Source organism: Orcinus orca, chromosome 8 (genome assembly GCF_937001465.1).
Source record: "Orcinus orca chromosome 8, mOrcOrc1.1, whole genome shotgun sequence".
NCBI lineage: Eukaryota > Metazoa > Chordata > Mammalia > Artiodactyla > Delphinidae > Orcinus > Orcinus orca.
The window spans coordinates 11,767,902-11,789,839 of NC_064566.1; the positions used below are offsets into that span (position 1 = coordinate 11,767,902).

General features: G+C 47.1%; 3 protein-coding genes across 6 annotated transcripts; 1 reads left to right on the forward strand and 2 right to left on the reverse strand.

Moving 5' to 3' along the window:
* Positions 1-1,765: 1,765 nt before the first annotated feature.
* Positions 1,766-10,836, forward strand: BTBD18 (BTB domain containing 18). The gene is made up of 3 exons (XM_004264149.3): positions 1,766-4,415; positions 5,013-5,177; positions 8,186-10,836. Exons 2-3 carry the CDS (start codon positions 5,054-5,056, stop codon positions 10,195-10,197), a joined length of 2,136 nt encoding a protein of 711 aa, XP_004264197.2. The 5' UTR covers positions 1,766-4,415; positions 5,013-5,053; the 3' UTR covers positions 10,198-10,836.
* Positions 10,837-10,974: 138 nt separating this feature from the next.
* Positions 10,975-12,732, reverse strand: SELENOH (selenoprotein H). 2 transcript variants are annotated; one of them, XM_004264152.3, is made up of 4 exons: positions 12,425-12,732; positions 12,192-12,337; positions 11,919-12,049; positions 10,975-11,150 (listed from the first exon to the last, which is right to left on the reverse strand). In XM_004264152.3, exons 1-3 carry the CDS (start codon positions 12,544-12,546, stop codon positions 11,949-11,951), a joined length of 369 nt encoding a protein of 122 aa, XP_004264200.2. In that variant the 5' UTR covers positions 12,547-12,732; the 3' UTR covers positions 10,975-11,150; positions 11,919-11,948. The 2 variants fall into 2 exon arrangements, with proteins under 2 accessions (XP_004264200.2, XP_033269120.1); XM_033413229.2 differs by lacking the exon at positions 11,919-12,049 and having other exon boundaries at positions 12,425-12,728.
* Positions 12,733-13,107: 375 nt separating this feature from the next.
* On the reverse strand, positions 13,108-21,880 carry TMX2 (thioredoxin related transmembrane protein 2). Of its 3 annotated transcripts, XM_033413201.2 has the most exons (9): positions 21,571-21,710; positions 20,373-20,452; positions 16,805-16,865; positions 16,229-16,342; positions 15,885-15,961; positions 15,543-15,649; positions 15,301-15,366; positions 15,092-15,221; positions 13,108-13,990 (listed from the first exon to the last, which is right to left on the reverse strand). In XM_033413201.2, the coding sequence occupies exons 3-9, from the start codon at positions 16,845-16,847 to the stop codon at positions 13,844-13,846; spliced, it is 684 nt and encodes a 227-aa protein (XP_033269092.1). In that variant the 5' UTR covers positions 16,848-16,865; positions 20,373-20,452; positions 21,571-21,710; the 3' UTR covers positions 13,108-13,843. The 3 variants fall into 3 exon arrangements, with proteins under 3 accessions (XP_033269092.1, XP_004264198.1, XP_033269099.1); XM_004264150.3 differs by lacking the exon at positions 20,373-20,452 and having other exon boundaries at positions 21,571-21,880; XM_033413208.2 differs by lacking the exons at positions 13,108-13,990; positions 20,373-20,452 and having other exon boundaries at positions 15,129-15,221; positions 15,312-15,366; positions 21,571-21,875.
* Between the last annotated feature and the right edge of the window lie 58 nt (positions 21,881-21,938).

The window sequence follows — 21,938 nt, forward strand, 5'->3', positions numbered from 1 at the left end:
TTATATACAAGTCAAAAAAGTTAACTCAGTGGTGCAAAAGTTGTTAAATTTTAAATTTATCTCAAACAGCCATCTCCAAATAAAGAATCACAAGGATTAATACTCACTGAGAGAAAAACTGTTTATACTCAGTGAACAGAAAAAAGACTAGTTCCTTCTGGGTTATTCTGAGCACCATCCCACTCTTCCAGACGTCAAGGATAATGAAATAGACAAGTTTCCTGCTCTCAAGTTTACATTCTAGTTGGGGTGGTGTGGGGGGGGGGTTGCAGAAGATTAACAGATAAGATGTCAGATGGAACATTATGCAGAGATCAAAACAGACTGATGAGAATGACTTGGGGCTTGTTCTAGACTGGATGTCAGGGACAGTCCCTCTGGACAGGTGACATTTAAGTTGAAATATGAATGGTAAGAAGCAGCCAACCATGAGAAAATATAAGCAATGGCAACTACTAATGCCAAAGCCCTAAAGTGTGGGGCTGAAACATACTGGATCCAACAGAGCATGTTGGAAATGAGGAGGGAGGGATAGGTGGGAATCAGAATATGAAGGGTTCTATAGGTTAGAGAAAGGAGTTTTGATTTTATTCTTAGGTAGAAGAAAGCCTGAGGGGATTTTAAACAGCAGAATGACATAATCCAGTCCACATTTTGAAAAGATCTGGCTGCTTATGTGACAAATGGATTAAAGGAAGGGCAAGAGGACTTCCCTGGTGGTACAGTGGTTAAGAATCTGCCTGCCAATGCAGGGGACACGGGTTCAAGCCCTGGTCCGGGAAGATCCCACATGCCACAGAGCAACTAAGCCCATGCACCACAACTACTGAGCCTGCTCTCTGGAGCCCGTGAGCCACAACTCATGAGCCCGTGAGCCACAACTACTGAAGCCCATGCACCGAGAGCCAGTGCTCCGCAACAAGAGGAGCCACGACAATGAGAAGCCCGTGTGCAGCAACGAAGACCCGACACAGCCAAAAATAAATAAAAATTTTTTAAAAATAACAATAATTTTTAAAAGTAGGGTCAGGAGTGAAAGCAAGGAAATTAGTTTGAAGGTCAAGTTGCAGTGATATGGAGTTGACTACAGCAGTAGCAGTAAAAATGGAGATAAGTCAATGGATTGAGGATGTGTTCAGAGATACAGGGTTGATTTTGTTTGGGGCTTTTTTTTCTTTCCTTTTTTGCTTTTTGGGTTTGTTTTTTATGCATGGAAGACTACAGTCAGTGCTCACTCTTACAGCTCTCAAAGTTTAACTGCTCCACCAACAACCATCACCACATACACACAAAGAAAAGATACCATAAAATGGTGAAAGATTAGAGAAGAGCCGTGAAATAAAATTATACTTAAAAAAGACGTGTTGGGGGCTTCCCTGGTGGCGCAGCTGTTGGGAGTCCGCCTGCCGATGCAGTGAGAGGCCCGCGTATTGCAAAAAAAAAAAAAAGTGTTAAAATATTATGTAGGGTAGAGCATTGTGCTGTGATGGCTCTACTTCTAAAACAGACTAAAACTATAAATGCCAAGGAGAAGAAATTTTTTTTTTTTTTTTTTTTTTGGTATGCTGACCTCTTACCGTTGTGGCCTCTCCCGTTGCAGAGCACAGGCTCCGGACGCGCAGGCTCAGCGGCCATGGCTCACGGGCCCAGCCGCTCCGCGGCATGTGGGATCCTCCCGGACCGGGGCACGAAACCGCGTCCCCTGCATCGGCAGGCGGACTCTCAACCGCTGCGCCACCAGGGAAGCCCAGAAATTTACAAAAATCCAACTCCAAAAAAACACTGGCTATCCATACAAAGGAAAACAAAACATTTTTACTCTTTTCTACCCTCTGATGACAACACGTTACCATACAAAGTTTGTCATTTTTGAAGCCCTGCGTAGGATGGCCATTTATCATTCCCTTTAGAAAATCTACAAACACAAGATGTAACTAAAATTGGATTAAAAAAAAAAAACATAAAACCAAGAAGTGTGTCCTCGTACCTCTTGAAAATTAATCTAATCCTGGTAATATATTCATGAGGAGATATAATACTTATATTTTCTTTACAACCCCAAAGAATCACCTATAGTGGTATTGCACCTGCGTAATCTAGTCTTGATTCCACAGTAACAGATGCGTGAACAAGTATTGTTCTGCCTGTTTTTCCTTGCTTGCTCGCTTTGTGTGTGTGTGGGTGCTGACAACATCTAAAACCTGTCCTTCTGCTAAGTTTTATGTCCTTTCACGAACTGTTACCTCTTCAAAATATGACGGCAACCAAAAATGTCTTCTGTTCCTTGTTTCTTTCTTCGTTTTAAGAGCAGAAGCCTCAAACTAGGGAAAATATTACGTGACTTAGAAATCCACCCCCACCCCGCATATTTCAATCACCCACCTCAAATCCTTTTTGAAAAGGTGTAAAATATCAATAAAGATACACTTGAGCGCCCTGTACTACTCACCCCTCTACGTTTTGTCCGTGGGCAGGTTCCCCTTCTCTCAGACATCGTCCTTCCTGCCTCCAGTTGGCCTCCGCGGGGGCTGCTCCGGGCGAATTCACCACACCTTGTCCCCAGTGGCGTCGGATTCAGCCGGCTCTGTCCAGCGCTGGACATACCAGGCAGCTACCCGAAGCCGGGACCCGGGTCCTAACGCGCACGGGGGAGAGAGCAGCTGTCCAGATTTCTAACGTGGCTTGGCATTCTCTCTAAATGTTTAATCTCGAGATCTTCTAATTTTTGATATCATCCCTAAGAACAGCTGTTTCCAGTCGGGAAGTGTGCGAAGGAAATCAACACCAGTGACCCCCTCCAGACGGAAAGGTCTGCCACCCCCTGGGTCACCAGGTCTCCGAGATGCGGGGCTGGAGTGGAATCTGTGAAAAATTTGAATTCAGAAACTAGCCCGAGGACCTTGTTCCAGAACATTCCTGGCCTTAGGAGACATCTAGTGAGAGACATGGGGGACAAGGTGCAGCTGGAGCCATCCAGAGGCCTTCTCCTCCATTACGCCTGGGGCACTCTTAGTGAGGCCGAGGCCATTCGCAGCCTCCTCAAAGGGAAGCCGCAGATGCCCTTCTACCACCTTGGAGCCTGCCCTGTTGGGAGTCCTGAGCCTCTTTTCCGTGTGTTTTCATCGGGTACAGAGGACGAGGCTGGCTTCCAGAAGAATTCCTTCCGAGCGGGCCCTTCCCCCTTCCTCTTGCAGCCCTATCGCCTTCCCGCAGCCTCCAAGTCCCTCGAGACTTAGCCTCCCGCCCAAAGCGCTCGTCCTGTGATTGGCTCTTTGAGGAGCCTCGGCCAATAGGGATAACGTATTCGGGCAGACGTAGGCCCGCGAGCTGGGGGAGGAGGAAGGACGTCGGGGCCGCGACGTGCGGTGAGCGGAAAGGTGGCGCGAGGTGTGTGGCACCGGCCGCGTGGCCTCAGGCTTTCGCTGTCACCACTTCCCAGTGCATAAGGATCCCCGAGCCTGCGGCAGGACGAGGGCACCGGGGAGTGGCTGCAAAGCCCGTGCGGCCGGAGGTGACGGTGTTGGGTGAGCCTTGAATTAGGGCCTCCGGGATCCCCACGCTCCATTCCCAGAAACCTTTGCGCCGAGAGCTCTCTCTTCAAAGGAGTTGGGCCGAGGCGCCCAGCTTTGCAGGGCCTTCCCTGAAGCCCTGCTTTCCCCCGCCAACCCCGATTCCCTTGGTTCTGGATGGGGAGAACCCTCAGGACGTTGTGCAGCTTTGCTAAACCCCACCCCCACCCCCAGCCCCGTCCCGCGCGAGCCTGGACCTTGGGAGGAAGCAAGGCAGGCCGGACCGAGGACCCAAGCACGGAGAGGACAGCAGGAGCATCTCCTGCCGCAGAGCCCTTCCAGGTTGGGTCTGGAGACAAGGCCCAGTGCTGGTGGATTGGGAAGCTTCCCCAGGGCCTACCTCTGGGCCCTTGCAACAGCTGCCATCCTCCATATCCCCATCTATCTGGCTGGGATGGAACTGAGCCTACAGTTTCTTAATTTACCTTTCCACTCTTTTCTTTCCTGATAGTTTGACGTGAACTGTTTGGAGCTTCTGTGCCACCTGACAGAAAACTGCGTGCCAGGGAAGGAGCACCAGCTGTGCAGTGAGTGTGGGGATCTCAGTGCCAAAAGCTGGAGACGTAGTGAGCCTGAAGTCAGAATACCCAGCTTGTGGGGGGTAGAAGGCTAAGTTATCCTTGCCTGATTGTTAGCCAGAGAACTGACCAGATTGACAAGCCTAAAGGCCAGATTCTTTGCCCATTTCCAGGTGGAATCAGGCTCACTTCGGTCAGGAACATCTGAACCCACGGTGGCAATATTCTTACTGCTGTGAGAGGCCTTCTCACCAAGTCCAGCAGCTGCTTTTCTTTACCGTGCACCCTCTGCTGGTTAGTGTGGTAGAGTGAGCTCGGAGAAAAGAAGGTGTGTACGACTTCCTAGAGGTCATTTAATACTCCATAGTGTTTTGTTAAAATGTGTTAAATTGGGGAAGTGTATACCCAGGAAACTCAGGAATGTGGTGCTCAGGAAGAATATGAGTAGTGAGCACCATAGGAGTTGAGTTTCTGGCAATGTGAATGAGGAGGGTTTAAGGATAATAACAACTCCATTTTTGGAGTGCTAGTTTCGTGCCAGACACTCACAGTACTAAGCAATTTGGTAAAATTGACTCATTAAATCTCTAAAACAGCCTTACAAGGTAAGTACAGGACTGTTATAATTCCCATTTCCTAGATGAGAAAAGTAAGACTCAGAGAAGTTAGGTCATTTGCCTGAAATTATACAGCTAAGCTAATAAATAACAGAGCTGAGATTCAAATCTAGGCTGTTTCTGAGCTCCCACCTGTAACCACTAGGATGTTCTTTCTTAAGATACCCTTGGCACAATTCCTGGGCTTATGGTTCCTCAACTCATGGTTTTGTCTCCCACTTTCAAAATTTCCCTGTCATTTCAAAGACAAAAAAAAAAAAAAAAATTAGGTATAATTGTGCTTCTGAAAGGTATTATTTCACCCACAGGAATCTGATCCATGAAAACCTAGGTTTGTTAAGAGACCAACATGTCCTCTCCTGCCAGTCCCAAAATCCTATACAGGAATCCCCGGTTCCTCCGGCTAGCTTTTCTGCAGCTTCATCACCAGCAACAGAGTGGTGTGTTCTGTGATGTCCTTCTGCAGGCAGAAGGTAAGAGACTAGTAGGGACTCAATTGAAAACTCACCATAGACTAAGATAAAATGACTTCAGGGCCAAGCAGTGAAGGACAAAACCAGGAAAGTGTGTAATTATTGCCTTTGAGTGCTGTAAGCTATTTGGTAAAGAGCTGTTTCTAGGACAGGTACATTTTTCAATGAGTGAAAGTGAGATTATGCCCCTTCTCTTAAAAAATGAAACTAATTATAAAGTTTTGTAAGCACAGAAATTCGGTAAAACATGGATACACCGTAGTGGGATGGTTGTGAACGTTGAGTTAACATACGTAAAGCACTTAGAACAGTACTTTTAATGTACTAAGCACAATGTAAGTATTAGATACTTACTTAAATGATATTACATATTTTCCTTTTTTCTTGTCTTCAAATTGATGGCTTTTACTGTTTTGTTGTTAAACCTAAAAACATATAGCTTATTTCCACCCCTTCCCTTTACACTTGAAATGTTAAATCAGCTTGGGGTAGAGCCTGGTATAGTGTAAAAGGCCTAAGACTAGAAGTCCGAGTTTAAGTCCGAGTTTTGTTACTAACAGTAACCAATGAGCAAGTAACTTCACCTCTTTCCAGTTCACTTTCTTCATTTATCAAAAAGGATTGTGACAGCCAACACTGTGTAACACTCTAGTTTGCAGAGCACATATAGCACAGTTTAGTGTCTCATTTGATTCTTACAACAGCCTTGTGAGATGTGGAATGTTACATGGTTCCAGCAGTACAGATGAGTGAATTGAGGCCTAGAGAGTTAAGTGACTTGTCTATTGGTTCTCTTAGGAAGTGCAGAGTTGGGATGCATTCCTTAATTCAAAATAAACATAAAAAGTATCAACTGCCCGGTGTATGCTAATGTACTTTACTAGCATGGCATATAGTATATATGAAGATAAGTCCATCCTCGTAAGGAAACCATGTAAAGGGGAGACGTTCAAATAACCAGTGCCTCCAGATAACTGGGCAGTATAATAACATTGGGGTGAGTATAAGCTGATACAGGAGCACAAAAGAGGAGCATCCTTCACAGACTTGAGTAGGTTGGGGGATGGGTGTTAGGGACAATTTCTTGGAGGAAATAACCCCATAGGGGACTTCCCCGGTGGCGCAGTGGTTAAGAATCTGCCTGCCAATATAGGGGACACGGGTTCGAGCCCTGGTCCGGGAAGATCCCACATGCCACGGAGCAACTAAGCCCGTGCGCCACAACTACTGAGCCTGTGCTCTAGAGCCCGCAAGCCACAACTGCTGAGCCTGCGTGCCACAACTACTGAAGCCCATACACCTAGAGCCCATGCTTCACAAGGGAAGCCACCGCAATGAGAAGCCCGCGCACCGCAACGAAGAGTAGCCCCGGCTCACCACAACTAGAGAAAAGCCCACGCGCAGCAACGAAGACCCAATGCAGCCAAAAAATAAATTAAAAAAAAAAAAACAAGTGTTAAAAATAAATAAATAAATAACCCCATAGGTGAGTTGTGAAGGACACATAGAAGTAGGAGGAAATGGGTAAGATTTTCCCAGGCAGAGAAAACAGCAGGTACAGAGATGTACACATGTGACCAGGGATTTGCAAGTGGTTCATTATGGCTAGAGCACAGACTATGAGTGTATTGATCAGAGGTGTGGCTAGAGAGATCAGCAGGTCTGAAGTGTTATACCAAGGAAGTTGGTCTTATCCTCAGCACACTGAGAAATGTATTTAAAGGTTTCAAGAAGGTCCTAACTGCTTTAGAAACAGCACTGGGGCTGCAATGAGAAGAATTATTAGATTGTTATTGAGCCCAGATAGGAGGCTATTTTGGAATCCAGGAGAGAGGGAATGGTGGCCTGAACTAAGGCACTGAGAATAGAAAGAAATATATAGTTTATGAGCTATTCAAGAGAATTTACAATACTTGCTGCAGTTAAGAGCATAGACTGTAGCCCTGGGTTCAAATCTTGTCCCTGCTCCTTAACTGTAATTGTGGGCATGTTACTTCACTATGCCACAGTTTACTCATCTGTAATGACAGCTACCCCACAAGGTTGCAGTGAAGATTGAATTAATGCTGATAAAATCCTTAGACGCCTGGCACATAATAAGGACTCAAGAAGTATTAGCTTTTTTAAAAAACTTAATATTTGACTAGATGCAGTGGGTAAGAGAAAAGAATCAAATATGACTTCTGGTTTTCAGGCCTGGGCAATTGGATGAATGTGCTATCTTATTTTGAAGCAAAAATTGGGAAGTTTTGGAGTGTGGGGAATGATGAGTTCACTTTCTAGAAAGGTTGCATTGGAGGTACTTGTGGGACCTCCATGTAGTCATGCAGGCTTACGGCATGCTTAATATCTCAGAAAAGATACCTGGGCAGATGTAGAATCTGGGAGTCATCTGCAAGCCTTTGGTAACTGAAGCCATTGGAGAGATGGAAATTGCCCATGAAATGCCCATAAAATGAGAAGGTTGTTCAGGACAGTGGATACCAGGCAGCGAAGAGAGCTCAGGAGAGAACTGAGCCCTGATCGTCCATATCCAGAGCTCATGATCTGTTAGACCACAAGCAGCTTCTACAGAAAGTTTTAAACTCTTGTGTGAGTCAAAAACATTTACTCAGCAAGTATTTGATCCCCTACTTTGTGTCAAGCACTGGCTATATACTTCAGTGAGCAAGACAGACACGGTCTCTGTCCTCACAGAGCTTACAGTTTAGTGAAGGAGATGGACACTTGCAGCGCAGATAGCTGAATGCTGTGATAGCTGCAGAGCACCTAACCCAGACGGGGTAGGGCGGGGGAAGGCTTTCTGAAAGCCTAAAATAGGTAAAAACTGAGTTAACTAGGTAATGGCAGAATGTTCCAGGCAGGCAGAAGAACTAAATTTATCCTTCAACTAATGTGGAGGGAAACTGAGAGAAGAGGCAGCACATTTAGGTAGTAATGTCTGTGCTTAACCCGTGAACATGCCAGTCGGCATGAGACAGATAAAAAGTGTTTGGGTTTCCCTCCAGGTGAGGCAGTCCCAGCCCATTGCTGCATCCTTTCGGCCTGCAGCCCCTTCTTCACAGAGCGCTTGGAGCGGGAGAGGCCAGCTCAGGGTCGGAAGGTGGTGCTCGAGCTGGGGGGCCTGAAGATCAGGACACTTAGGAAGCTGGTGGACTTCCTGTATACCTCAGAGATGGAAGTATCTCGAGAAGAAGCCCAGGATGTGCTTTCTGCTGCCCGGCAGCTCCGTGTATCTGAGCTAGAATCCCTCCATCTAGAGGGTGGGAAGTTGGTGAAGGCCCCTCAGGGTCGAAGACTGAACAGGGAGTGCCTACAACCTCCAAGTGCTGCTCCCATCTCTGCCAGGGTGGTGGCATCCATCTGCCGCCCGCGAACTCCACTGCCTGTTACCCAGACTCCCTGTCCTCTTGGGGCAGTGAGATTGAAGTCCTCGGGGAAGGAGGAGGGGCCCCAGGAGAACAACCGACAGAACACAGAGAACCTGTCGGGCACGCTTCTGCTCAAGAGGAAGGCCAGAGCCTGCCCAACTCTACAAGAAAAAGGCTCTTCACCATCAAGCCACAGTCAGGGACCTAAAGAGAACAAAAGTTACCCTGCCCTTGGTCCTACAGCACTTTCCCCACCCAGCTTGTACCCCTCTGTGGACGAGCGACTGTTGCCCAGGAAGATCAGGCTGAGCCGCTCAAAGCTGTCTCCTGATGTCTGTACGTCCAAGCCTGCCGGCCTTTTAAGTGGACCCAGCTCAGTACCCCCAGCCCCTGGCCGGCGTCTCTGGCGGCAGAAGAGTATAAAGAAAGAAGCACCAGAGGACAAGCAGAAAACAGGGCGAACTAGTCCTCTACAGAGCACTCCAAGCCAGTCTGGTCTTGGAAAGTCGGGTGGGAACAGGAAGCAGAGCCCTGAGGTCAGGGCACCTAACTCAGACCCTGCAGAGGGGCAGGTCGGCAGAGTGAAGCTTCGCAAGATCGTCAACGGGACCTGCTGGGAGGTAGTTCAAGAGCCTCCCCTCAAAAACTCTCCAGATAGCCCTCAGATCCCAGAACCTGAAGACTCAGAAGAGCCTCCAGGGACTCAGCCGTCCTCAGGTAACGAGCAGCAAGTGACATCTGCTAGAATAGAGCTGTGTGAGGACTCCCCCATGCACTCTAGGCTACAAGACATCCTGCTCTCTGCTAGCCACTCCCCGGACAACCCAGTGGCGAAGTCCGGGTTTGGGTCCAGTCCAGAGCTGACAGGGCAGGAACCGGGACTGGATATCGACTGCAGAGAGCCCTATGCATTTGACACAGCCCTGCTCGGGCAGCCGTGCGAGGCTGAGGAGTACCGAATCACCAGTGCTGCTGCCACCAGTGAGCTGGAGGAAATCCTGGACTTCATGCTCTGTGGCTCAGACATCGAGCCACCCATAGGGTCTCTGGAGAGTCCCCGGGCTGAGGGCTGCAGGACCCCTAGTTATCACCTGACAGAAACAGGAAAGAACTGGATTGAAGGGGAAGAATGGTGTTTGCCAGACGTGGAGCTCTGGCCCAGGGAAATCACAGGATTGGAAAAGGAACCTGCTGGTGAGAACAAAGGGCCAACTGAGCCTTTTAGCCCCCTTGTCATGCCCTCTGAGGTGAGTGAAGGGGAGGTGCTTTCAATAGGAGGCTCTTGGACTCCAGACCTGGAAATTCCCAGCTCCCAGCCACTGGATGGTCAGAGAGACAAACTTTTCCACATCAACTCCCTTGACCCTCCCCAAAGGTCCTATGGGGACCTCTTACCTCCCTGTTCAAACTGGGTGGAGACTGGGCTGGAAGTGTCCCTAACTCCGGATGAAGTATTATACCCTGCTCCAGAGGCAAGCAAGGTGGGATTTAGCAACTCTGAGTTGTTGGATCCACTTCCTGCTAGCCCTGAAGAGGAAGAGATTGATGTGGTGGACTCGATGTCAGAGGGGATTGTGCCCATGAGTATTCCCTCCGTATGGCCCGACCCTTCCTCAGAGTCAGAAACAGAGGTGGACATACTAACGTAATGGAGTGGGGAGGGCAGGTTAGAGGGACTGGGAGGGTGGGAAATGTTGGCTAACAGAAGGTACACGGGCGGGCTGGCACATGCCCTGTCCTCTTAGCACAAGAGGCAGATATACCCCCAGCTCTCCTTCCCTCCCCAGGCTTTTGGAGGCGGACAAAAATCGTTCCATGAGTAGAAAATTATGAACTTGAACCATCTTACCTCTTTATAATCTATTTTGCAGTTAGTGACAAGTGAAACAATAAACTGTGTGTCACGACTCTAAGTGGGTCATAGGTAATAGGTAACAGCCAACAGCCAAAGCCAGGTCTCCCAGGTCAAGAGGCAACTCAGGAAGAGCTGAGAAAGACCAGCCCTCTGTGGTGGGGGTTCTGTGGGAGAGAAAATGTTCCAGAAGGAGGTGTGAAGCAATGCTGGGATGGAACACTAAGTGGGTGGGAGTGACAGGATATTGTCTAGTACCTAATGTGCGTGGCTTAGTCACTGCCAGTACGGTTAGTCTAGCCAGAACCTCCACAGGGGCCAGGAAGATGTACTTCCATCACCTCTTCGGAGAAGTGAGTTGAAAAAGATACAGCTGCTTTTTTAAAAAGAAATTATTTAGTTTTTCCCCATAGTTTTTACAAGTATTTCACATGCTCTAACAGGGACCACAGGAGTTCCAGGTTAATTGGTGACCTTAGGTTATGAAAAACACAAGGGGGACCAATCCCATAAGGCTGGCTTAGGGCATCCCTTACCATAAGATTAAGTTTTACTTCATTACTCATAGATTACATCAAACTCAAATACTTTAATTTTTATTAAACCAATCCAAGAACTTTTCAGTGCCTTACTAGAGGATTGCCTCACAACTGAACCGCTGTTTCTGGAGAAGAAACCACAGCTTCAGGCACATGACTGAAGTTTGGCCATGTCCCGTCATAAATGCTCCAACATCACCAGGGACAGAGGCTGTGAAAATGAGAGTGGGAAAAAAGTTAGAGAAGGGCTCCAGGCAATCATATGGCCAGCCCTCCTCCCCTGAACCCACAAACCCAGGAGAGCTCAAGGACTGCAGCCTCCCCGACAGCTCCCTCAGCCTATCAAGTGCCTGACAACATGCCAAAGCACTCTGTGAAGCACTAGGGATAAAGACAAGGTCAAATCCTGTGACCAGGAGTGAGAGGACTACAATGCAGGGTTATTACGTGGCTGGTAACAGAAACAACACACCAGTAACAAAAAAGACAAGAGGACAGGAGTAGGCATACCTGAAGTTACACAAAGATTTGATCAGGAAAGGGGAGAATCATAACCCTTACCAATAAATATGGGAATCCCCAATAAATAAGTGGGATTTACAGGAAAATGAGGTTTTTTTAAACAAATATATAAAACTGGTCTACACCCCAAGGGCAACAATTAACTGCATCCTCTAAGGACACAATTTGCATTTTCGTAATCATTTACATTACCATCGGTATTCCACGACTTAGCTCAAAGACAATGAAATGAAACATGGAGTTAGCAAAGGGCACACTGGATAGAAATCATTTTTTGCGGACTTCAGTTTTTCCCACCAGTAAGGGGAAGAGGTATTCCCACTAGAGGAAATCCTGAGAGCAGAAAAGAGTTATGAAAATGTAGGTCCTGCGTGAAATAAGGGGTTTAACAGTAAGTGCTGCTCCGCCAATAGCCACACCAAGATCACTCCACTCTCCCCCATTTCCCATTTCAAACCTCAGCGTGAGGACTTCTGCCCAAACCTCCCTACGAAAGGTACTTCTTCAGCTCCTTCACCACCTCTTGAGGTTCAGGGAACTTGAGTTTACGTGGGGGCCCCTTCTTAATCCCAGTCCAGAGCTCCGCACCTGGGAAAAGTCCACGTGAAGCGAAATTACTTTGCAATCCACCAGCAAGTCCTCGAAATCATCAGGTGGCGGCGGTTTGAGACCAGCGCTTCCTCGCCTCGGATCCATGCCCCCCAACGCCCCGCCCCGGGCCCTCACTCACTGCTGCCGTCGGGTCGCAGCAGTGTCACCTCGAAGCTGCCCCTCCGGGGCTTGGTAGGGTTCACCTTCACTGGAAGCTCCGGGGCCTCCAGGCGCAGCGCCTGGCTCAGGGCCGCGGCGTTGCGCCCGTAGACGCGTCAGCTCATGCTAAGGAGAGATGGGGGAGGTCAGAGACTGGGACCCTTGGTCTGCGGCGCCCTTGCCCGCCCCCCATTACTCCCCAGACCCCCTCACCAATGCTCGATAACGACGCTCGCCTCCTCCACTTCCTTCTGGCTGCTAGCCGGCTTCTCCCGCTTCTCGGCCGCTGCGGCCAGCGCCGCCTCGGCCTTCCGCTTCCTCCCGCGGGAAGCCATGGCGCCTGGAGCCCGGCTGGGAACCGAGCCGACCTGGGGCGGGAATAGGGTGGAGACGCGGCCACCGAGGAGAGGCCAGCCAAGCTCCAAGATCCAAACCGCAACCCACTCTGCTCTCCAAACAAAACCTCTTAAACTGCAGAAAGCGTGGCGGTGGGCGCCCACGTGGCCTGGGGGCGGAGCCTTCGGGCAGAGCCACTCCGCACGTAGAGACGGGGGAGGTAGGCTCCAGACCGAACCACCAGTGCTTGGGGGTGGGCGGGCAGCTCTGACAACGAGCCTGGCTTCACACAGGCTTTTCTGTAACCGTGCGACCAGCTAAATGGTGTGCATCACGATCCCTACCCAAAACCTCCTTCCGGGGACCCGCGGACCAATCCCAAACCAAGACAACTTAACTCTAGGGTTAGGGAATCTAAACCTTCTCCAGCTCTTCGCAATCCTGGGGACCGATGTACAGCATTTGGTGAAACTGATCAGGATGCCCTTTGAAATTAAGATGGACAACTCCTCTGCAGTTGCCCGGCTTTTCTAAAACGTGAATAACACACAAAGGCGCAATCAAAAGTAAATCCCAGCCTCTTTATTATGGAAAACCATCAACTGGGTGTGGGGAGGACGTAGGAGGGTGAGTGAGACCCTGCCCAGGGGCTTTCTCCTCCAGGGCCCACCACACAAAGGAAGTCTCAAACTTCTATTCCCCTTCCTCCCAATCTCCATAAAATAGGGAGATAATTCAATACTATCTTCAATGAGAAAACTCTGTGGTTAAAGGTTTCTCCTTGGGACCAGTGACAGGCTTATACTTTTTAAATATAGGCCACAGACCAAGCCAAAAGGGCTTAAAGAAGCAAGAGTCTTGAGGGAAAAATCTTAGCACTAACTCTGCATCTTGGCCTGTTATGTTAGGGTTTAATCTAATCTAAGCAGGCTGTGTATATCCACTATGAGGAATAATGAAACCAGCGTGTGATGGAGACGTGTGGGCAGCACACAGCAGTTGACACACTGGCCCAAGCTTGGAAGGAGAGCATTTCCCCCTCCACCATATAAGATCTTTCCCTCCTTCCAGTCAAATAGCAGACCACAGCAGTAGAGGCCTTCCTGGAGGATACCTGTCATTTCCCTGGATGCCTCTTAAAAATCAGAAGCAATATCCTGCCCCTCCTGGGCAGAGCCAAACAGGGAAAGAAAAAAAAAAAGGCCAAGGCGTCAGGCAACGCTTGTGGCTACAGAAAGGGCAGGGCCTCAGAGGCGCCTGGGATTGACAGGAGATGAAGTACTGGAGGCAGGGATCCTATTTGTCCTTCTTGCTCTCCTCATCTGGCACTGCAGTGGGCACTGGGGCCACAGGGTGCTCCTCGGGGATATTATCTCCAGCCTTTGACAGCTTCTTGGCCCGTTGATATAGCTCATTCAAGTTGAATTCTCGGATCACATTCTCCTGCGCAAAAGAGGTGCACACATCAGGGTTCAGGTTGGAAGGGGGTGTTATGTCTGGGAAGTAAGTACAGTTGACCCTTAAACAAAGGTGTGGGGTTAGGGGCGCCAACCCTTCTTACAGTCAAAAATCCACCTTATAGCCAGCCTTCCGTAGCCACAGTTCCTCTGAATCCGTGGTTCCACACGTGTGGCGGCTTCAACCAACCTCATGGATCGTGTAGTGCTGTAGTTACTTTTTTTTTTTTTAATAAATTTATTTATTTATTTTGGCTGCATTGGGTCTTTGTTGCTGCGCACGGGCTTTCTCTGGTTGTGGTGAACGGAGGCTACTCTTCGTTGCAGTGGCTTCTCTTGTTGCAGAGCATGGGCTCTAGGCGCGCAGGCTTCAGTAGTTGCAGCACGTGGGCTCAGTAGTTCTGGCTCGCGGGCTCTAGAGCGCAGGCTCAGTAGTTGTGGCGCATGGGCTTAGTTGCTCTGCGGCATGTGGGATCTTCCCGGACCAGGGCTCGAACCCGTGTCCCCTGCATTGGCAGGCGGATTCTTAACCACTGAGCCACCAGGGAAGCCCTGTAGTTACTATTGAAAAATGTCCACATAAGCGGACCCACACAGTTCTAACCCGTTTGTTCAAGGGTCAATTGTATTTAGACACAGTCTAGGAAAGGAGGAAGCAAAGGACAGGAATCTACTCTAACCCAGCTGTCCTTTTTTGGGTACCGGGAAAAGTCAACTGATATATACGTATTATGTGCCGGTCACTATGCCAAGAATTATGGTTACATTATTTAATGTAACCTGCAAAACAAAACCTGTGAGCCAAGTGCTACCATCTCCAATGTACTGCCAAGGAAAAAGACTATAGGTACAAGAGCCATTGAGACTAAATCTTAACAAATAATTGTTGCCCAGTACTACCATGTCTGGCACATGGTAGAAACAGTATAAATCTGCTAAGTGAATTCATGAATGAGGTCTAATAACTAGTCCACACTCGCAAAGCTTATGGGCAAGTAGCAGAACTAGGAATTAAACCCAGGTTAGGCTCTAAAACTTACCTACTGTTCCACACCCTCCTCCAAAACTTGCCCACTCTTTCATATACCTCAGAGAAAGTCCAAGAGACAGCTCGTCCTTTTTTGTCAATCTGTGGCCGCCGCATGACCTCCTTTCCACCTTGGAATAGGATCAGGGTAGGGAGCTGCTTGGTGAGGGGTGACATGCTCACTTGGTACCTACAGGGCCCAGAAGGTGCTCTGTAAATGCATCTGTGTATATCACTCTGAATGATCCCCCGCCCAGGCCCTTACATACCGTGTACTAACGTCAGTGTAGCGTCCAACGTCCACCTTCCCAAAACTTAGCCCTGCACAGTCGTACCTGAGGAGTAGATTATTTGACATGGTGAAAGGAGAGAGAATGAACCGGTGGAGTAGAAGTACAGATATTTGGGGCTGGGGCTGGGAGTGCCTTTGGTTGCGATATGCAAAGATCAAGGCCAAAACCAATGGAAGGGAAGGTGTAATTTCTGCCATCCCTCCCTTTGTCCTACTCACTTGAGGGACAGATCAGCGTAGATAGGAGCAAATGACTGGCAGTCATTAGACCAATTGGCAAAGAACTCCACGATCCAAGTGACCCTCTTGTCCTGCTCCAGCTCTTCCTGTCACACACAGAGAACAAACAGTGAACCGGATTACACAGGCTCCTGGAAAGTTTCAGACTTTAGCACCTAATTCCTCACCCTGGCTTCCCTATACCTCTCCTCTAGATCCCACAGTGAACGAGTGCCCTTGACTTGCATTCTGAAGCACCGCTGTTCCTCCTAGTGAGCAGAGAGCACAACTACAATATCACCCACAAGGGACCCAAGAAACAGAGGGAGAAAGAGTACTCACATCAATGGTTTTATCATTGAAGTACTTGATGTACTCAGGGCCCATATACAATGGGGGTTTGCATGTCATCAGGAACACTAAACACAGAAAAAAGTCGTCACAGGAAACATATAAGGCCTTGGGCAGCGGATTTACTTTCAAAGCAACTCAAAGATTTCAAGCACCAAAGAGTGCATTTTGTGGACATACACAGACACATTCCCTTCCTCTTAAAATCTCTGTAGATTCTTATCATCTAAGGCTCACACATAATTAATTAGGTATAAGATATGGCAGAAGGTTATGGAGAACCTGGTTTGGGGATGGAATTTGGTTCCCACAACCAAGTCTTGCGGTCTCCTTACCTATGCAGAGCGTGAGATAAAGCAGGCCCACGCGAATATCCAGGCGGAAGAAAAGAATCGCATTGGCCACTTTACTAAACATGAAGATGTTGCCGATATGTTGCTCCACAGTGACTGAAACACAGAGATGTCACAGGTCAGGCTGGGCTGCACGCTCCTATGACCTATTATTTGCCCCTGTTCCTGGAGTATTTTGAAATGGGAGAGGGGGAAGAGGATAAAAGTCCAAGATCAGGCTTCCCTGGTGGCGCAGTGGTTGAGTCCACCTGCCGATGCAGCGGACATGGGTTCGTGCCCCGGTCCGGGAAGATCCCACATGCCGCGGAGCGGCTGGGCCCGTGAGCCATGGTCGCTGAGCCTACGCATCCGGAGCCTGTGCTCCGCAATGGGAGAGGCCACAATGGTGAGAGGCCCGTGTACCGCAAAAAAAAAAAAAAAAAGTCCAAGATCAAATTCAGCCTTGGCACGGAATGATGGACAAGTTCACCAAATAACGCCCCTCTCATAACATGGATGAAAGCACCTCAGAGGTCACTAGTCCTAATCTTGAGAGACAGAGAAGCAGGCTACACTTACTGGATCTGCGGTTCTTCATCATTACAATGGCACTGAGGAACATCAGGATCTCTACTTCTCTCTGGAACAGAAATCAGAGTGACAGGAATGCCATGAACAGAAATGATTTGGGTGAGCAAGGGAGCCAAATATGTAATAAAAACCAACAGAGATCCACACTGGGAATGGTAACCATAGCGAAATAACCGGAGTCAGCTAAGGTGTAGTGGGGAAAACACCAGTCAGAAGATCTAGATTCCAGTTCTATCCCTGCCACAAACTGGCTGGTGCCCTTCAGCAAAGCACTTAACCTCTGAGCTTTGGTTTCTTTGATTGAATATTTCAAAGTGGTGCTGTGAGGATTAAATGAGATGAGTATGAAACAGTTAATATAAAGTACATGGTATAAAACTGTAGATATTACAATCAACTCAGTGTGACCCTGGTAAAATAACACTTTTCCAGGTAAACTTTCTCAGTAATATTCCATTAATACAACATATGGTTCTTCCATTTGTTTTTATTTAAGTTAAATCACTCCTCTCCACCTAATATTCATAGTGATAATCCATGCACCTTTAATATAATTTGAGAGCTGAAGGAGGCCTTTCAAAGCTCTCAAAGATCGTTTTCAGTACCCTTGGCTTACTGTTCTTTCTCTTTCTAGAATGTAAGCTCCATGTGAATGAGTGAGACAGACGATAAACATGACATAATTTCAAAGAGTAAAGACTGCAATGAAGAATAACAAGGACTTTGTGAGAGAAAGTATACGGGGAGGGTCTGAGGCTTTCCATACCTTTCTGTTTATAATACAGGGATCCAAATCTTTACTTCAGACAGAACCAATTAACTGCGATTTACAGCTAGCAGTCAGGGACTTAGGTTTTTAGCCCCAATCTCCAACAAAAAGCAACTGACTGGATTTAGAAATGAACATGTAAAGTGGGGGGTAGGGAATGTGACAGACCTTACTAAATATTACATCCGAGTAGAAATTAGGAAGAGTTTTCAAGAATGAAGCTGGATTAGAATTGGCAGTTATAATTATGGAAAGATGAATTTAAAAAGGGAAGTATGGCCAATCAGGAGACCAGAGCTAGGACTAAAAGGAACATACTCTAAAGAGAGAGAATGGGTCTGTGGTAAAGACTGGCCATGTATACTCCAAACCTTATTTCCTTTTTCTCCTGGGCATACTGCAGGTAGACTCCCTCCTTCGATCTAGGGAGAACTGTGTGACTAGTACTCCTAAATGGAATGTGAATGGAAGTGATGTGCCTCTTCTGTGCCCAGGTGGTTAAGAAAGGGTATGTAGGGCTTCCCTGGTGGCCCAGTGGTTCAGAGTCCACCTGCCGATGCCGGGGACACGGGTTCGTGCCCCGATCCGGGAAGATCCCACATGCCGTGGAGCGGCTGGGCCCGTGAGCCACGGGCCCGCTGAGCCTGCACTTCCGGAGCCTGTGCTCCGCGACGGGAGAGGCCACAACAGTGAGAGGCCCGTGTACCAAAAAAGAAATAAATAAAATAAGAAAGGGTATGTATGCCCTTGCAGTCCAGCTTTCTTTCTTCACCTGCTGGCTTGATGATGCTGGGATGATCTTAAAGCCATCAGTTGAAGACAGCATGAGACAGGGTTCCAGAGTAACTATATAAACCTGAGCCCCCTTGGTTGTTCACTTGTTTATTCATTGTTTTCAAGCTTTTTCTTAAGGAAATTTTCAAACAATACACAAAAGCAGAGAGGATACTGAGGGTAGCAAAATATGCCACTTTGACATAAGGATTATTTTGAGTCTAAAGGCAATTCAGAAGAAGTAGAATAAAGCAAAGCTCCCTGCCCTCTACCTATCTGTCGAAAGGTAGGACGTAAATTCTCAAAGGTGTCCCTCCAACCTCTACCAAGGACAAAACTAATCAGGGGAGATAACTTTAGACCCTATCAACCTGGAAACAGCACCAGAGAAATCTACATAACAAACTAGCCTTTACCTACCATTAGTTTACCTTTCCACAGTTTTCTGCTCTTGCAAGCCTAAAACTCTTTCCTTCATCCTGTCATTTCTCCACAAACTTATTGTTCTTTGTTGAAGATGCCATATAAGCTGGAAGCCACCTCTTTGAGTTACTGATTTTTCCCTGGGTATCTCCCCTGTATACAAGTTATACATGTTAATAAACTTCTGTTTGTATTTGTCTTTAATCTGTCTTTTATTAGGGGGTCTCAGGCAAGACCTCAGAAGGGTAAAGGGAAAACTCATTTCTGACCCCTACAATACCTTAATAAACCCCTATTACTCAGCTTCAATAGTAATATCTTGCCAATATGGTTCTATTTCATCTATGCTACCCATTTCTTTTGCTGGAGGAACTTAAAGCAAATTCCAACTACATCATTTCACCTGTAAATACTTCAGTATGTATTGCTTACAGATAAGAACTTTTTTTAAAAATTTTTATTCATTTATTTATTTATTTTTGGCTGCATTGGGTCTTCATTGCTGCACACGCGCTTTCTTTAGTTGCAGCAAGTGGGGGGCCACTCTTTGTTGCGGTGCGTGGGCTTCTCATTGCAGTGGCTTCCCTTGTTGTGGAGCACAGGCTCTAGGCACGCGGGCTTCAGTAGTTGTGGCATGCGGGCTTCAGCAGTTGTGGCGTGTGGGCTCAGTAGTTGTGGTGCACGGGCTTAGCTGCTCCGCGGCATGTGGGATCTTCCCGGACCAGGGCTTGAACCCGTGTCCCCTGCACTGGCTCGTGGATTCTTAACCACTGAGCCACCAGGTAAGTCCCAAGGACTTCTTTTTTAAAACAAACCAAAATACCATTATCATACCTAACAAAATTAACAATAATTACTTATTGTTATCTAATACCTGGCCCTTATTCAAATTCAAAGAACAAAGTATTAGATTTTGTACAACTTTGTACAGTTGTTTGTTCAAATCAGGAACAAGCAAGCAAGAACCACAAATTGCATTTGGCCAATGTGTTTCTTTGGTCTTCTTTAATCTCTAAAGGATACCTGTTCTTCCTTTCTATCCCAGGCTATTTATCTGTTGAAGACCTTGAGTCATTTGCACTGTCAACTGTCTGACTTTCTTGGATTTGGCTGCTGGCAATACTCATGGTATGCGTTCTGACGATGATGATCCTCTATTTCCCATATTTCTTGTAAAATGGTAACGAAATCTAGAGATGTGAATACAATGAAATCCAAATCTTTTGCCAAAAATACATCATAGGAGGTACTAGGTATTCCCTACTGAATCACTTCAGAGGACATAGCAACCTTTCATCTGATGGCTTTACATGATCATTGTCTACAATGATCTATTATTGTCTACAATAATGATCATTGTCTACAATGTCTATTATTGCATTCGAGAATGCTACATGACTTTTAAATGCTATCACTCCTTCTGCATTAGCTCAAATTTTTCTTTATCAATTATTTGGTTACTCTGACAGTATGTAGAGGAAAAGCAAAATACTTGACTCTTTCTTTTTATTTAACAAAATAGAAATAAACTTTTATTCTGTTAAGCCACTGAAATTTTGAAGTTTACCTGTTATTGCTAACATTATTTACCTTATATTCTAATTTCCAAATCACCAAGGTAAATCAGCAAAACACAGATTTTCCAGGAAAACAAACACTGGCCATAAACCCTACATAGTTTAAAAACAAAAAAACATAACAGAGTAATATGAAAATATAAAACCTTACAGTATTTTGCACACAATTAAGACAAGAGAATACAGAGAAATTTATTGTATAAAAGGTCCCTCCTTTTATTAAAATCTTTATTACTAACCACTTATATGTTTGAGTCTCATTTTGGTTAAAGTGGTATAGATAAAAATAGAATCTTTTGAAGTAGCATGGCTACATTTGAGCTAATTAATAACACTGGGAAAGGACAGAGGAAGTATGAAAAAGTAAACAAGGGATGGAGAATAAAAGTAAGGAAGTGGGCTCTGTTAAAGGTCAAGACTCATTTTGGGGCTGAAAAAAGGACAAAAACTCAGGTGATCCTCCTTTCCCAGAACACAGATGCGGCTACACAGCAGAGGTCAGAGAGCTTCAACTTATTTTTCTGAGTGGTCTCTCCACTCCAGCTCAGGGAATACTGCAAGAGGTCTGAGATAGATTTCTCTGCAATGTATTTTTTACAATTCCATTTCAATAGCCCTAACCATTTTATTCATTTTTACATCCCCAGGATGCAGCACAGTGCGTAGCATTAACAGTCCTCACTCAGTAATTGTTAACTGAATTAAGCAATGGCTGACAGAGCGTGCTTATACCATGGCAGAAGAGTGGTTTCAAGCCCTAGTCACTCACTAGTTGTGTGACCTTGGACAAGTCGCCTAACCACGCCTAGATCAATTTCTTCATCAATAAAACAAGTATACTACTTGCCTTGTTTAACTCACTGGTTCCTCAAAAGGCTTTACATAATGAGCAGCTCTGGAAAGCAGTGTACTTGCCTAGTTTGGGTAGGTCTGTTGTCAACTATGAACTGTGAGACAGAAAGGAGCTTGGACTCAAAAGGGAGAAGGCTTAGGCTGTTGTGCAGGCTAACCGGATGTTTTCCCATCCTAAACAAGAGGTTTAGGCTCGATGACGATCCACGCCCTACACTCCTAAAAGCCTGTTAAGTCCGCTAGAGGCTCGGAACCTCAGATGTTCTCAAAAAGGTAAACCTCGGGGCTCCCGGATGCAATCACAGGGGCAGGGGCAGGGACAGTCAAGGTCGCGGGGTCCTAAGGCGGGGGTCGCTCACCCAGTCAAAGTCACACGGGTTACCGTCTTCGCGTTGCGTAGGGAGACTGTGGCAGACAGGAGGCAGCTTCCTCACGAGTACAAAGGCAGCAGAGAGCAGGGCTGACAGAAGGTAGTAAGGTCGGGCCAGCCATCGTGAAAGTCGCGGCACTGAATACACTAGAGCAATTAAAGGTGCTAGGACGGCCATCTTTCCGGCCCTTGGGGCGCCGACCGCTCTTCGGCGTCCGTAGGTCTGGTCCCGCCTCTCCCACCATTGAGGCTTCCATTGGGCCCAGTGTCGGATGCACCACCTCTGGACCCGGAATTAGATATCTGATTGGCCTCTACGGCAGGTAAAAACTGAGAAAGGGATTTGATACTTTATTG